The sequence below is a fragment of the Rousettus aegyptiacus genome, unplaced genomic scaffold, assembly GCF_014176215.1.
Source record: "Rousettus aegyptiacus isolate mRouAeg1 unplaced genomic scaffold, mRouAeg1.p scaffold_m13_p_1, whole genome shotgun sequence".
NCBI lineage: Eukaryota > Metazoa > Chordata > Mammalia > Chiroptera > Pteropodidae > Rousettus > Rousettus aegyptiacus.
The window spans coordinates 45,807,827-45,824,007 of NW_023416284.1; the positions used below are offsets into that span (position 1 = coordinate 45,807,827).

At 38.6% G+C, this 16,181-nt stretch overlaps 1 protein-coding gene across 7 annotated transcripts in view; it reads left to right on the plus strand.

Moving 5' to 3' along the window:
• Positions 1–16,181, plus strand: part of IL12RB2 (interleukin 12 receptor subunit beta 2) — a 69,709-nt gene that overhangs the window by 22,971 nt on the left and 30,557 nt on the right. For all 7 annotated transcript variants that reach the window (XM_036235089.1, XM_036235085.1, XM_036235092.1 and 4 more), the window contains one exon: positions 8,678–8,757. In XM_036235089.1, the coding sequence (XP_036090982.1) occupies positions 8,678–8,757 (80 nt within the window). The remainder of the gene's footprint in view (positions 1–8,677; positions 8,758–16,181) is intronic.

Consider the following 16,181-nt stretch of genomic DNA (forward strand, 5'->3'; position numbering starts at 1 on the left):
TAACTTACTTCTACTTCATTTACTACCTCAGTAACTCTTATGCCACAAAGCTAAATCAATAATTCATTTAATTCTCTTATTGTTAAACCCTGGCAAATTTTACCTTTTGGATTCTATAAATACTATTATGGCTTTATAAGCCAAACCAGGAGCTGGAAAGAAGGAGGACTCTGGAGACATAAACATTTTAAAGTAAAACTTAACATCTAGCCATCTTTCTCCTCCAAATATTGCGGCATTGAATTTCTTTGATAGTCATTGCTCAGACAAGTGCCATCGGACTGCCCAAAGCTATGAAAAAGATATCAAATATATTTTTCAGTCTTATGGACTTTTCTTTTTAGTAATTATTGGGGAGATGATTTTATTGAAGTCTAGTTAAATATTTTTGAAGTAAAAGTGCTTATATAAACTTTATACCAGTGTTAACAAATCTTTAGAGACACAAAAAATAGCCACTTGAATCTCAGTTTTCAGAAGTGTTCAGTTAGTGATATAGCATGGAACGTTTCATAATTTATATAAATTTAAGAAATTATTGACATAATCCATTGCTTTATTATCTGGAGATTTTGTAACATTAATGCATGGGTATGTGCATATGGGCTAGCCTTGTGATTAAGTTACATTTATTTTTTGTGAGGTATTAATGGTTTTTGGTAACCAATGACACTTATCAATGATACCTCAATAACATTCAAGGACCTAAAGAGCCTATTAATAAAATATAAGTTGTAAAATAATTGCACATTCTTCCTTTCTCTATAAATTGCATTTCTCTATTTTAAAAAAATAATATTTAAAAATGAATTCATCCAAAAAATTAGAATTACTTATTTTATGATAAAAATCTCAATGTTGAGTTTTTTTCTCTCTGCTTAAATGTATGCCATTTTTATAATCCAGAACTTATTTTTACTATCCTTTTATTACACAGAGTCAAAATAATGTTTTTTAAAATAGTTTTTGGATTATATTTTGTTTATATATAGTACAGATAAAATTCTTGAAAATGGGCCATACTTTATATCCAAGTCCAAGGCAGTAAATTGGCTGAGAAATATTTAAGTTATATTACATTAGGCTAAACAAGGGAAACTCTAGATTTATTGATTCTTGTCGTTTTTACTCATATTTGATAATGACCTGTTTATAGATGTGTGAAAAGGTTTTTCTTTTCTTTTAAGTGTTTATCATTAAAAACCCTCCAAAGTAGGACGGTAACTTTCTCATATACTATGAAACAAATTACCATCATAACAATGAGTGTAACATTTTAGGGTTATGAACTTGTGGATGGTTGTGAATTGAAGTAAAGGAGCTTGGCTTATTCAGAGTAAGTGCAGGCATTCATAAAGAAAGAAACCCATCCTCTGAGATATACCACTGTTAACAAGCCCTGCTGGCTTCCTTTCAATGTCTGAATCTCCCTTTTTGGTGTTTGATTTTCCTGTGGGTTGTAGGATCTCTGTTCTCTTACTCTAAGCTACAGGGTTGTCACCACTTACCACTATTTCTGTCATCAGTTTCTTTATGAATCACCAACACATGTAAACCTAAAAGGTGTGAAATTTTTTTAACACTTCTTTTAACTCTTTAAATATGTACTCATATATAACTTGGCATTTAAAAAAAATCACTAGTAAGCTTTTTTTTTTTTTTTTTTTTTTTTTTTGTTTTAGTTACTCCTTAAAACTGAATGATCCTTTGCTAACAAAATAAAGTGACACTGTCTTCTCGTGGGTTGGGCACAGTTACTTATATCATGTCAGTGGAGAATGAAGCTGATATTTACTCCATGTGGCCCTTTCTTATGTTATTAAATTTAACTCCAGGCATGATCCTCCATGAAAAACACTTTTTGAATGACCACTAGATAAGGGGTAGGAGGAGAGAAACCACTTTCTGCATTTAGGAAGACAGTCCCACAATCAGTATCCATCAAAGGCAGGCCTAATCACAGGGAAGTGACCAAGCATATTTTGCTTCTATTGGGAAAGCATTCTTGAGTTTGGGCGACATGGTGTTCAGACTTGCCTGAGAATGTGCCCAGGTGTTGGAGGAAGGTGATCCCTCACCACTCAGAACACCCAGGAAGGGACTCCAAAATAAAGATGAAGGAACCATTCCTTAGACTGTATTACCAATTAGGCATTGTCTATTCATTTACTAATTTAAAAATCTTATTTATATGTTTTGGTCTTGCTAAACTCTATTGTGGACATAATAAAGAAAGTGTTACATCCTTATATTTATGCCAGAGCTGTAAAGGAGGAAACTTTCCCCATCATGAGTGACCAGCGAGAGATCCCCAAAGAGGGAGAATATATAGAATTACCAACTGCAGCCACTCTTCCTCATATTGAGAAGCTAGGCAATTTATTCATTTGTCATTTTAAAATACTACGAAAATTGGTTAAGTGTAAACAATTAAATACTAGATGTTATTTTACCATCTTGGTTATCAAGCATTTCATAATAGTCTAGTTTAAATATGGGTTAGGGTTAGGGTTAGCCTAAGCAAATATTTTCTCTAAAGGCCCAGATAGTAAATATTTTTGGCTTTGTGGACCATACAATCTCTGTCACAACTACCAAGATTTGCTATTGTGGTGTACAAGCAGCCATTGACAATATATAAATGCTCAGACAAAGCTGCATTTCAATAAAATTTTATTTATGGACACTGATATTTTAATTTCATATAATTTTCACATTACAGTAGAAATGATTCTCCCTTTGATTTGTTTTCAACTATTTAAAAATGTAAAAACCATTATTATTAGTTCACAGGCTGTACAAAAACAAGGAATGTGCAAGATTTGGCCCGTGGGCCATAGTTTGCTGACTCCTAAACTAGCTAAACTAGCTAAACTTGAAAGCATCATTCTTAGGTCTTTTTGCCTAAGGCTTGAGGGAATTAAAATCAATGGCTGTTTACCCTTCTTAAGGGATTTACATGCAAATATTTTTATTAGAAAGGAGATGTAATATTTGAGACCAATGCCAGTTCCTACCCTATTTTCTTCTTCTTTTGTTCTGTAAGCCCAGCACCTACCCTGGAAGAAGTAAATGCCTGAGCTCAATTATTTGACAAAATGGTGATCACTCCAATAAGAAGAAATATTTTCTATGAAACCCTCCAAACCGAAACCAAGGGGGGAAAAATGTGCTTCTCTTCATGATCTGTGGGGAATGTGTGTCTATCAGGAACTGTGCCAGGGGCTGAGACACAATGATAACCAGTAAGATCCTCAGATTCAAGGGTTTATAGTCTATCTGGGAACATTAGGGAAAGATTCCTGGAGGAGATTGACACCGAAAAGAAATGCAAAGTCCAAAGAGAATCTTGCGGCTTTTCTCCATCTGGAACATGTGGTCTCCAAGGTCATGGTAGTAGGGGAAGGGAATTATGTTCTCCTTGAAGTACTTGATTCTCTTGAATTCTGTGAAATCTCACATTTCTGGTTTTTATTCTACATTATTGGCCAATTCTTGGTCTCTTTTGTTGGCCCTACGGCTTCACACTGGAACTCTTTCTTTTCTTAGGTGATCTCATCTAATTCTGTGGTGCTAAAACTGGAGATGGATGGATGGATGGGTGCATGGGTGGATGGATGGATGAGTGGATAGGTAGGTAGATTAGATAGATAGATAGATAGATAGATAGATAGATAGATAGATAGATAATCGAGATGTAATATAGAGTTTCAGTCCTGGACTCCCTCCGGAACTTCAGATTTGTGTTTCAATCACCTATTCTTTATCTTTACTTAGATGTCAACAGACATCCCAAACCTCACATAGCCTAAGCAAAAACTTTTAATTTTTCTCCAAAGCAAAATGTTTCCAAAATACTTCTGTTTCATTCTTTTCTAGCTCAGTAAATGACACCACGTCTTCCTAATTACTCAAGTCAAAAATCAAGAAATTATCCTTAAATTTTGTTTTTTTTCCCATTTCTCCATATTATCAATTGACTCTGCTTACTGGACATATTCAAAATTTGTTCTTTCCTTCCATGGCCACTATTATCATTCTCGTTTAAGCTACTTTCTCATTACAAAGCATAACAGCAAAATGAACAAACATTATGAACACTTATGAACTGACTATTCAACTTAAATACTGTAAAATTACCAGTATATTGTTACCTGTGTTACGCCCTCTGGAGGTAACCTCTATCCTGGATTGTATGTTTGTCATCTTCATGCTTTTTTCATATCTTTCATAAATGTACATATCTCTAAACAATGATTGGTTTTGCTTGTTTTTCAGCTTAACCAAAATTACATCCTATGTGTGATTTTTTGCAACTCACATTTTTCCCCATCAGCACTCCAACATAATGCCTCCATTGACTTTAGTATGAATGCATCATCCCTCCTTCTCTAATGAAGCTCACTCTTCACTTGTGACCTGGAAGTTAGAAGGTTATGTTTCTAGAATAAAAATAAAATAGATGGAGGCAAGTACTCAACCATGTCAGATGCTGCTGAGGAGTCCAATGAAATAAGAACAGAGAAGTGGCCATTAGATTTGTCAATACAGAGTTCATGCCAACCAAGAGCAGTGTATTCAGAGTGCTGGGCACAAAATCTCAATTGGTATGGGCTGAGAGTGTGTGACATGAGGGAATAATGACAGTGACGGTTCATAACTCTTCAAGAAGTTTTGTGAAGGGGAGCAGAGATACAGGGCAGTAGCTAGAACAGGATATGGTATTAGAAAATCCTTTGTCTCTTTGTTTTTGCTTTTAGGATCTGAGACAATATAGTATGTTTGTAAGGTGATGGATGATAAGGTTGCAGGAGAAAGGGAGAAATTAATGATACAGGAAGAATGGGAGAGAGGTCCTTGATAAAGCAAGAGAGGATGGTATCTAAAACGCAAGTTACTGGATTGAACTTTGATGGAAGTAGAGATGTTTCATTCACAGTAAAATCAGTGAGAGTGCCAAGTTAGGAAATTGATGGAGAAATTTGCAAGTTTTGATGGTGGGAAGATGAGAGAATCCCTGCCTAACTGCTTTCTTTTGCTCAGTGAAGTGTGAGGCAAAGGCATTAGTTGAGAGAAAGAAAGAAATTGAATATGGGTAGATGGAGGGATTCACAGTACAACCTTTGGGAAGGAATTCCCATGTGAATGATAGGCCATCAGTGACAGAAAGAAGTGAAAAGAGTTAAAAAGTGTTAAAAGTCATTGATCAAAGGGAGGGATGGAGGAATCTGTATAGGTCTTCCCAAGGAGGCAGAGCAGATGATAACATCTGAAGATGAGAACCCTACCACTCAAAACTTGTTTAATCAAGTAGGTGTTTGTAAGATCTGTTTGAATTGAATCATTTGGCACTAGATTTTAGATAAATATATCAAACCTGAAGAGTAGACATCAAGGAGCCACGGCAGTGAATGACTTACTCTCTCTTTTGCCCTACTTAGAACATGAAAATAATGTGCATTTCATTTAGTCCACTACTTGGAACTACTCGAGATATGCCTTTTCCATATTTACTTTTTGTTAAATTTTCCAATTTCATTGTTTTTGGAGATCTTTATTCTTCTCTTCATTGCCTGCTAAAACCTCTGTGAAGGGTTGGCTTTCCATCCTGATTCAATTGCTCTTGTCCACACCCCTACACTTCAGATGTGACTGCTAATCTGAAAAGCAAAACATGGCTTGGATCTGATTTGTTTAATATATACTGCTTCATAGAATCCTAGAATCTTGGGATTTTAGAGTTGAAAGAAACTTCAAGGTCATTTAAGTCATTTAAGCCAATCTTTTGTTTAATTTAGGATCTTCCCTGTTTTTCATATTGGTGACTCTATTTAACCCCAGAGTATTTCCCTTTACATAAGAGGTAGTTTCACCTCAGAAGAGCTGACTTCTATTTCTCAATATTTGTATATTTAATAATTTGTACCCATTTGTTTTGTAATCTCTTGGGCATATTGGCCTTTGACTTTCCTTTTCTCACCTGTCTATAATAGTTTTGTCCTTTCACTAGATAACACTGTGGTTAGAACTTTAAGTAATTTTGTGACAGATGAATATCAGAGATTTTCTTTAATATTAGCCCTTACTTTGCTTCAAGCAGCAGTGGTTTGACACTTCTGGTCATAAAATTCAACACTTTGAAGCTCATCCAGATTCAGCTAATGATTTCTCTCCCATAGCGGCTTACACTGCAGGTGGGCACCATTCAGATTTCACTTTCGCTCACAATGTTTCCTTTGAAGAGAGTATGATTCTTGAATTCGATTCTCATCTCTATAATAATATGGTAGGTTGTAGATCTTTAATGAGACAATGAGTGTTCCCTTTAAATTTCTTACCAACATGTTATTAACTGAAGACATTTAACTCTATGGACAAGCCACCTGGCTTTGACATTGCGCACAGCCAAATTTCCACATCCTGATTATGTGTCAATGTCTGGATTACTTGGTTTGTGAAGTGTTCAGATCTTTACTCAACATAGTGAATTATGATGTAAGAGCAAGGTCTTTGGAGACAGTTAAGACCAGGACTCAGCTCTTAGTTTTGCCATTCACCAGCTGTATGTCTTTTGTAAATCATTTAACTTTTGTCAGCTATAAAACAAGTAGAATCACATGCACCCCCTGCAATGTATGAGGACTGAGATAATGTATATGAAGTGTCCAACTATTACCTGGCACCACATGATAAGTAGTTAATAAATGTCAGGTTCCCTGTCTTTCTGTTGCCTGTTCATTTTTCCTTTTCTGTACCTGATTCCTGGGTCACTCTTCATAATCTTGAAGAACTGAGAACATTTTAAAGATATGTTATGTATTTCTTACCTCTAAGTTCTCACTGCAAGGGTAAATACTACCACTGATGGAAGGAGAGGGGGAAGAAAAGTGAATGTTTAGAGATAAGAAAAGAGGATGAGAGAGACAGGAAAAGGAAGTGACAAAGGAAGAGAATAGAACATGAAAGAGGCGCACCTAATGGAGGATGAAAATTTAGGTAGAGAAATCATATGCCTTCTCAGAGCCAGGCAACTGCATTGTGCATAGTGAAGGCTACAGTCTAGGCAATTAAACAGACCTGTGTTCAAAGCCTGGCTTCTCTGATTATTAGTTCTAGGACCTTGAACAATTTCTTTGCCTCTCAGCAGTTCAGTTTTCAAATGAAGAAAATGACAGAAAAATGTATTGAGTGCTTACCATGTGTCAGCACTCTTCATTAAAATTCTCACAGCAGCGTCATGTACAGAATTATGATCTTCATTTGACAGATGGGGAAACTGGCTTAAGGACGTGGTTAGCATTTGTTTAAGATCACAGATTTGCCCATAGATGGTCTACCTGTGGAGCTCACACTATAACCATCAAAGCTATGTACGTCACAGGGGTGAGGAGGACATGAGATGTGACTGTGAATAAGCCCACATGGGACCTGCCCATAGTACGTACTGGTACATGCTCCCTCCCTTTCTCTCTTTCGCTTCCCCCTTCCCTGGGGACTTGTCTTCTGTTATCCAGGTAGGACTTATTCTTCTGGACATATCCATCTGGTCACACAGAATTTGCTACTCCAAGAGAAACCCCATTGTAACCTCGCCTCGAATGCACTTTTAAGTATCACTGTTAAACAAATTACACTGGTACAATTGAAGCCTGTTTTCAGGGGTTGCTTCTATTGATTTCACCCCTGGCTATAAGTCAAAAAAAAAAAAAATCTGATAATGGGAGAAATAAAACTACTTCTTTCTCTCTGTCTCTCTTTGTCTCTGTCTGTCTATCTGTCTCTGACTCTGACTCTGTCTCTGTCTCTGTTCCTGTCTCTCTGTCTCTGTCTCTCTCTGTCTCTGTCTCTCTCTGTCTCTGTCTCTCTCACACACACATACACTCACTCACAGGAGTTTATTATTTAGTTTCTTTTCAAGTATATTTAACTCTCTCATATTAAATTAGGACCTATTTGACCATCGTCTTATAGATTGCTGGTTATTTCTTCTATCATTTCAGCCTGTGTTTTAGCATCAAGTAGATAATATTGCCTGATTTGTTTATTAATCATTTAACAAAGAGTTACTGGGAGCCTATTAAATTCTAAGCACTGTGTTAGGAGAAATATTAAGATATGTGAGCTAGGCCTTCCATTCGAGTAGATCATTGTCTAATAATCATAAAACCAAATAATTATCCTACAACATAAGGTCAAGAATGGCAATAAACACAAAGTTTATCATTTGTATTTTGTACTTTATAGGATCAAAAAATGTTTTCCTTATGATTTTTGTCTTAATTTTTAGCTGAGAATTTGTCCTGCATTTTAATAAAAAAGAAATAACCATACATACTTTCTGTGAGTTATTGTATTAATACATGTTTTAAGAGTAAGTTAGGAGTCTGATTTCTGCATCGTCATTTTTTTAAAACTTTGTTTTTCAGATAACTATGTGCCTTCTATGGCCAAAGATATAGATGTTCATTGTTTAACAAAAGAAAAAGAAAAACACTGGGACACAAAGGATATTATATTCCTACTCTCCCAGAATCATTTGTTAAGTAACTTGTAAAGGTTTCATATTGTATATGGAGATATGTGTGCGTATATATATATACATGTATATATGTATGAAAAATATATATATATATGAAAAAATATATTATATGAAAACATGTTTTTCCCTTCAAAACAGAGCCTACTGGGACATTAGATATCTGGTACATGAAGCAGAACATTGGTAACAACAGACAACAGATTTCTCTTTTCTGGAAGGTAAGTTTTCAGTGTCAACTTAAAATTTAGGAGAATTATATTTTTTTATTGAGATATCATTGACATCTGAAGAGAACTATGTATTTGAACAATACCTTTCAAGGACAGAAAAAGACCTTTTATTTCCATAGAGGCTTTCATGTGAGGCTTCAGAGACCTTGTTGGAGCTCATTTTCTCAGCCATATCCTCATGATACTTGATTCAGTATCATTTACTTTTTCCAGATCAGGGTGAGCGCTCTGACTGAGCCCCTTCCTCCACACAGCACACCTTTTCCTCATCCACTTTCTCTCATCCAGGTCCTTTTCCATCTCCAAGCATGTCCACTCTCTGACCCTGTTACACCGTCTCTTCTGACTCTTGTCCCCTCTCTGCCCACCCCTCTCTCCCCTACATTCAATGTCCCTGGCAGTGACCATGCCACCTGACTTATTCACTTTTGGTGAAATGAAGGATGGGAAGTCCACAGATATGGATATTTAGGAATACATTTTTTGTGGTCATTGAAAAGGGAAAGGGTGGACAGGAACACAAATAATAGCAGAAAACAATATGAATAGGAAAAGGAAAGCAGCTCTTCCTTGGGAATAGTAGTAAAACAGTAGCAAATCAAACAGCCTTCCAGAAAACAATGTGGCCTAAAGTTATGACAGGATGTGAACATTTCACAGAGTGCTGAAAGCTGGCATTGTCATTTCACTTAATCCCTACAAAAACCCTGCAGGTGGGTACTAGGCAACTCAACTTAACAAATTCAAAAACCGAGGGTCAGAGAGAGGAAGTTTTCCCAAAGTCACCCAGCAACTAAATGCAGAGCTGGGACGGAAACCCCATCCAGAGCTCTTCCTGTCACATCATGACTCATCTTTGTTGAAAGAAAATTCTATTTGAATTCAGCTACTGATTGGCATACTCATAATAAGAGTTTTCAGGTGAGCACTACTCCTCTGTATTTCCTTATTTCCCCAAACCTCTCACTACCCCTCTTCCAGTTAAGGGTAAACAAACAGTTTTGGAATTATGAAGCTGATGAGCATGAAACCAGAAGAGTCAGAGTAATGAATATAAAGTCCTATGATGGGGTCAGCATTATAGGTTCTGATAGTTGCAATCTTCTTCAGATTTAAGAAATGAGGTAGGGAACAAATGAGCTCTTTCTCTCTTTTCCTGTCTCTCATACGAGAAAATGTCTGGTAGAAGAGGAGACTACTATAAATAGCTTGGTGAGTCATAATCAAGTTCTTCACTTTGAAACTAAAACTGCAGCTTAAAATTTATTTAAAAATAAAACCATTTTTAATAGCAAGGCGATTCTCAAAGCAAGAAACTTAGAGCAGACATATCCGTGAATATTACAGAAGAACCAGCTCAATTCTTGGCTATAGGTTTTCATTTTCACAAGTAAGCGACTGGTTAAACCCCAAGTTCCTCCTCCCATAGTGATTCCTCCTCCCAAAATGTCCTCAACAGTGATCTGAAAAGATAAGCTGTTTTAGTCTCCTCTCACTCCACTCTACTCCAGGGTTTCTCTCTATAGAATGAGGTTAATGATACTGGTACCTGATCTAAAATGAGAGGACACAAATGTAGAAAAATTACTGGGGCCACCAAAGGAAAATTAAGTGTTACTGCATCATAAATTTTTATCCTAACAACGAAAGCTATACACCCAGTGTCATGCCTATGTGCTTCTCACTGTAACCGAGTTTAGAACAGGTGTGATCATGGTACTATCAGAGCTAAGTCAGAACACAGTTATTAGCCACAGGTAATGTTTAGCAAACATACATATGCAAATTCTTCTCTGCTTCTCATTTTGATCTTGTTCCTAATCCTCACAAAGCTTTGGTTCTACAATGAGGTTTTGGAATTCAAAGGGATTTTAATCTTCTTCTAGTCCACCCTTCTCATAAACATTGCCCCTCCCTCGCCCCTGCTCCAGCCAGAACAGACATATGTCTCTGCTGAGACAGAGAGAATTCCGCTTTGTAGGCAATCCATGCCAGGAAGGGCATGTCTTATTGTTAGAAAATCTTTCCTAATGTGGAGCCAGAATTGTAGATGCTTTGGACAGAGACTGGCTTGATAAGAAACCAAAAATGCAAATATTAGAAGTTTCTATAACTCAATGCCAGAGAGTGGTCATGACAGGGCACCGTCAAAACCTTCCTTGACTGTCCAGCCTGAGAGACTCCTTAAGGAAAGTTGAACCTAGTCCTTAGTTTTGCAGGGCTCTTAGAGGATTAAATCCTTTCCTGCCAAATCCTGGGCTTCTTCAATGGCCCCAAACAGGCCACTCACCTGGAGTGAGAATAAAACACTGACCAGAATTACCGAGATGAGCAGGACTGCTGTGGACCACAAAACCACAGAATCACAGATCTCTGGAGCCAAAGGAAATTTAAGCAGTATGCAGGCCCACCACCCGTTTTACAAATGCAGGTCTAGGGAGAGGATGTGATTTCTAATGAGAGGATTTTGGGCAATATGGTGCTTGTCACTGGGAGCCTTTCCCAGGCAGAAATCACTGCCCTTTCTGTTTAGAACTGCTTCTGTCCCACTTGTCTGACCGGGGATTCCCCATGCCATTCTCAGGCAGGCTTGGGAATTTGACAGGGTGGTGCCACGGCACGAGGGACTCATCTAAATGTCAGACTAGAAAGAAACGCTGCAGCCAGATCAGCTGTTTTGTGGTGAGGCCCAAGTCAGACCTCACTGGGGAAAGGAAGCAAAGACGTATGTGTGGTGGAGTTGCTTCCCCCTCCCCACCCCCCCTCGCTGCGATTAACACTGGGAAACCCAATGAGGGGACACCCCACCACTGCAGAGAGGGAAATTTCAGGTCTTAGCACCAAAGGAAGCCCCAAATAAAACCCCATTACCCATTTTCCTGTGAACAAAGTGAGAGCACGTTTCTCTTGCAGTTGGAGAAATGTGAGACGACCTTTCATTTTTGCAGGATGTTTACATTAGAGAACAACCAGGTGCTGAATGGGCGCAGCCCCTGTGTGTGGGGTGAGTATGAGTGTCAGTGTGGGTGAGAGAATATGTGGGAATGTGTGTGTGAGTGATGCCTGTGCATGCGTGTTATGTATGTGTGTGAGTACAAAGGATATGAGTGAATATGTGTGTAAATGTGTGTGAGTCTTTTCTATGTGTGAGGGATGTGAGTGAGTGTGGGTACGAATATATGAGTATGTGTGTAAGTGCATGTATGCGAATGTCTTAGTCCATTTGGGCTACTATGACAAAATACTATAGACCGGGTGGCTTCTAAACAACAAATCTATTGTGCGAAGTTCTGAGGCTGGAAGTTCAAGGTCAGGATGCCTGCGTGGTCTGGTGAAGGGCCTCCTCTGGGTTGCAGACTTCTTGTATCTTCACACGGTGGAAGGGGCTAGGGAGCCCAGTGAGGTCTCTTTCTTGGTAAGAGTACTGATCCCATTCATGAGGGTTCCACTCTCATGATCTTTTCACCTCCTAGAGGTCCCACCTCCTAATGCCATCGCGCTGGGCGTTAGGATGCCAACATGTGAATCTTGAGGACAAACCAACACTCAGACCATAGCAATAAGTGAATGTGAGTGCATGAAAGATGCATATGTGGGTATATGTGGGCTTGAGTGTGGGTGTGAATGTGTGTAAATATCAGCGTGTGCATGAATGTGAGTTTGTGAGTGTGTGAGAGTGAAGGTTCCCACACCGTTACTTATTTTCCTACACCTTAGGTTCTCCTAAAAGCTTCATTTCCTCAAAAATATCCTGTACTATTTTTTGTCATAGTTACTTTTAAGAGAAAAAAAAACTCTATGTCGAAGCCAAAAAGCACAACCTAATCCATGAAATACAATAATAAACACGTAGATGTTGTTAAAACGACAGCTGCAGTGACCAGTAGAAACTGCTGCACTGCCACCGACGACCCGTTTTGTGTGAGCGCCTTTCTCGGGCGGGGTTAGCAGTCCTGTCTCTCAGATTCCCTCTGTCATCTCCTTCTGTACAGAGTTTCATATCGTTTCCTTTGCTTCGATTAAGCATTTCAATCCCTGAGTTCGGTCCACTTTGATTCCAGTTAACATAACATGTATCCTTTAAGAAGAGAATCACCTCATGTACACACACACACGCGTGCACATACGTGATGTATGAAAAGATATGATAATGGGTAAAGCCACATTAACATTTCCAGTTTCTTTTCTTAATTTCTTCGAAGTCCTCTCACTGTCTTGATCATAGCAAATCACAGACTTTCTGAAATTATGCTTGAGGTCATGGGCCTGGGAGAAGAATATCTGTGTAAATGAAGGTGAATTTATTCATTCATTCACTCTTCATTCATTCAAACTAATCTATTAAAGCCACTCTTTAGTACTAGACAGTGCCGCATGCCAGGGATACGGAAGTGAGCAAGACAAATCTAGTCCTCGTGTCCTTGAACTCACAGTCCAGCAGGAGGACAGGAATGAGGGGGGATGACGGGGACACTCAGGCATGTAGGAGGCGTTCGGGATTCAGCTGGGGGATGCTGATGGGGCTCACCCAGTAGAGCAGGAGACCGGGTGAGGAATCAGAGAGGACCTCTCGGAAGGTAGTATTGGAGCCAGCCCCAGAAAAGCAGGTGAGTCAGGACAAGGGTGGGAGCGCATTCAGCAGGAGACCCTCTGGGATCTTTGGATCCAGCATATAAAGGATCACTGCAGTGAAGCGCCATCCCACAGAAATATGAAACGAACCACAAATGTGAGCCACATTTTTTAAAAAAATTAAAGAAACAGGGGGAATTCATTTTAAAAAGATATTTTATTTAACCCGAATATATCTGGAATGGTTTCTATTCCAACACATAATGGGTATTTTAAAATTTTTAGTGAACTATTTTACACTTTTTTCCTACTAAGTATTTGAAAACTGGTGTGTCTACTAAGTAAGCATCAATCCAGTACAGTGGCTGAGAGCTCACCTTCCAGATAGCAGAACTTCTCAGTTCAGACTGGCCACTCTTCAGGGGCTCCATGACTTCCTGCGGCTAGTGGCACCCTGCTGTAATGGACAGTTCTAAGGCTTTGACAAGCATCAAAGACAGTGGGGGGACTCTTGGTTACAAAAGTGGCGAAAAGATGTGGTGTCTTCTTAATTATTTATTAAATGAATTAATTCATTTTGATAAACAGCTACTCTCAAACCACAGAGGGCAAGAAGAGACAGTAATAAGCCCAACACCAGCTGCAGAAAGACTTTTGGGACTGGAGGCAGCTGATTCAGTACATTCACTTTGTCTATTTCTCCCCATATTTCTCTATGTCTTATGAAAAATATTCCAACCTATATCACATTGTACTGAAGAGATGAATTCTTTGTCCTCATATGAAAGAGATTCAGTAAAAGTAGACAGTATTATTTGTAACCTGATTTATATTGATGTAGGACAAAGGCCTATTGTAAATCCCAGGGAAGACTGTCTGGCAAGAGGCTGAGGCCCTTATATAATTATAGAAGATATCCAATCGCAGAATCCATATTTAAATACAAAAGCAGCAGATGGAAAGATTTCAGTAGTTTAATGCAATAATCAACTCTCTGTCCTTCCCTTTCCCAAACCTTGTCCCACCACAGGCTGGCACAGTATTTCAGAAGATAGTTTCAGAAAGGACAGATCGCTTTCCTTTACTTAGTTGTCATACATATTACACCAGCCATAATGTAGAGATTTTTGGTTGAATAGCAGAAAAGGGTCAATGACAAAGACAGGAGCATATATAGCAGAGAATTAACAGAAGACAGAAAACAGAGGTAGAAGGGGAGTTAAAATTTTGCCCTTACAAGTTTCCATTATTTTGCTGTTTCTTTAGCTGAAAGCAAGATAGAAATTATATAAGGCAACTATAATTACCATCAGGTATGACTGTCAATTAAATCAGTTCAGTGAAGTAAAACACCCAGGAAATATCTGCTGAGTGCTAGCATGACAGCGGGTAATAGTTCATCCTCTAGATAGAGCTGTGTTGAGTTCAAGGTGCAGTTTTACAACTTAACGGCTGTTTGTTCCTGAGCACACTGCTTAACCTTATTTTCCTCACAAGTAAAGTATAGATCATAAAGTATATAGCATGTGAGCTTGTTGTTAAGATTAAGGAGAGGATTGTGGAATGTGTTTGCTGAGTCATTGTTAGGAGGCAAACACTGCACGCGACACAGGATGCAAAGATGAGCTGACAGGCTGGCGGGAAGACAGATGCATAGACAGATCACGTCGGTATAGTGATTTTCAAAACTTCCAGACGAAGGTTGTCTTTTGAGTCACTCCTTCACCTGGACTGGGGTTGCCGAAGGCGGGCATGAGTTCTGAAATTAAGGTACCCAGACTCAAACCCGTAAATTTATATGTACTTCATAATCAACTGTATGACAGTGGTGAGACTTCCATGTAGAGCTGTGGTATACACCAGTCGAGGTGGCCTGACTCTCCCTAGGTTGACAGAAGAGGAATATGAGTAGGATGAGGAAAATGTCAATTATGATGATTTTTATATTAGAATAACTGAGAGAAGGGAACTCACCCACTGTCTTTAACATCTGGCATGCACCTAGTGCTCTTTAAAACAGTTTACTCCCCACATTCCATTGAATCCTCCAAGAAGTCTATGCTGTGCATAGAATTATCCTCCTTTTACGGATCACAAAATCAAACCTCAGAGAAGTAAAATAATTTGTCCAGGGTCACGCAGCTGCTGTGTGGTGGAGCAAGAAAAGGATCTGCCCATCCCACCCCCCAAGAAAAAGGTCTTCATGGACAAAGCTGGACTAATAAGTGTGTTCAAATTCTTCAGCTTTCTAAGGGGTCTTGATTATAGACTTTTATTTGATATAGGCTAAGCTCTAGCTGGTTTTGTTTTTGTTTTCATCAGGGGAAGTTAAAAGTAAAATATTACTTCATGACAAGTACAGCAATTTTTTTAAAGTTTTAAGTAGAAATAATTTATCAATTTACAGAAACACCCTTCCTCCAATCTCCAATGTACTTCAAAACAAAACAAAAAACAGGGGCCCAATTTTCCGACAAGTGTTAGGTTTTGTCCTATCAGGGGTTACATTCATCAAGGTATTTTCGATGCTAAAAGCCTTTTCAGGCAGCAGAGCTCTTAGAATAGGTTTATGAGGGAGCCGTTCACTCCCTGCTTCTCAGATAAACCTGAAAGGCTAAGTTTACTAACTTAAATCATTTCCCACAGGACAGAGCTGAAAGAAAACTGAGGAAGAGAGGCAATAGGAAAGCTTTTCCTGTGTAGCATACTCCTACCAATAGGAGAAAGTGACAATGACAGTAGAAACAGGGGTTTGAGACCAGCTTCAGCACCGCCCACGTAGGTACAAGTACCAGGGCTTTAAGACACTCTCAGGGATGCCAGAAAAGGTCCAGACATCT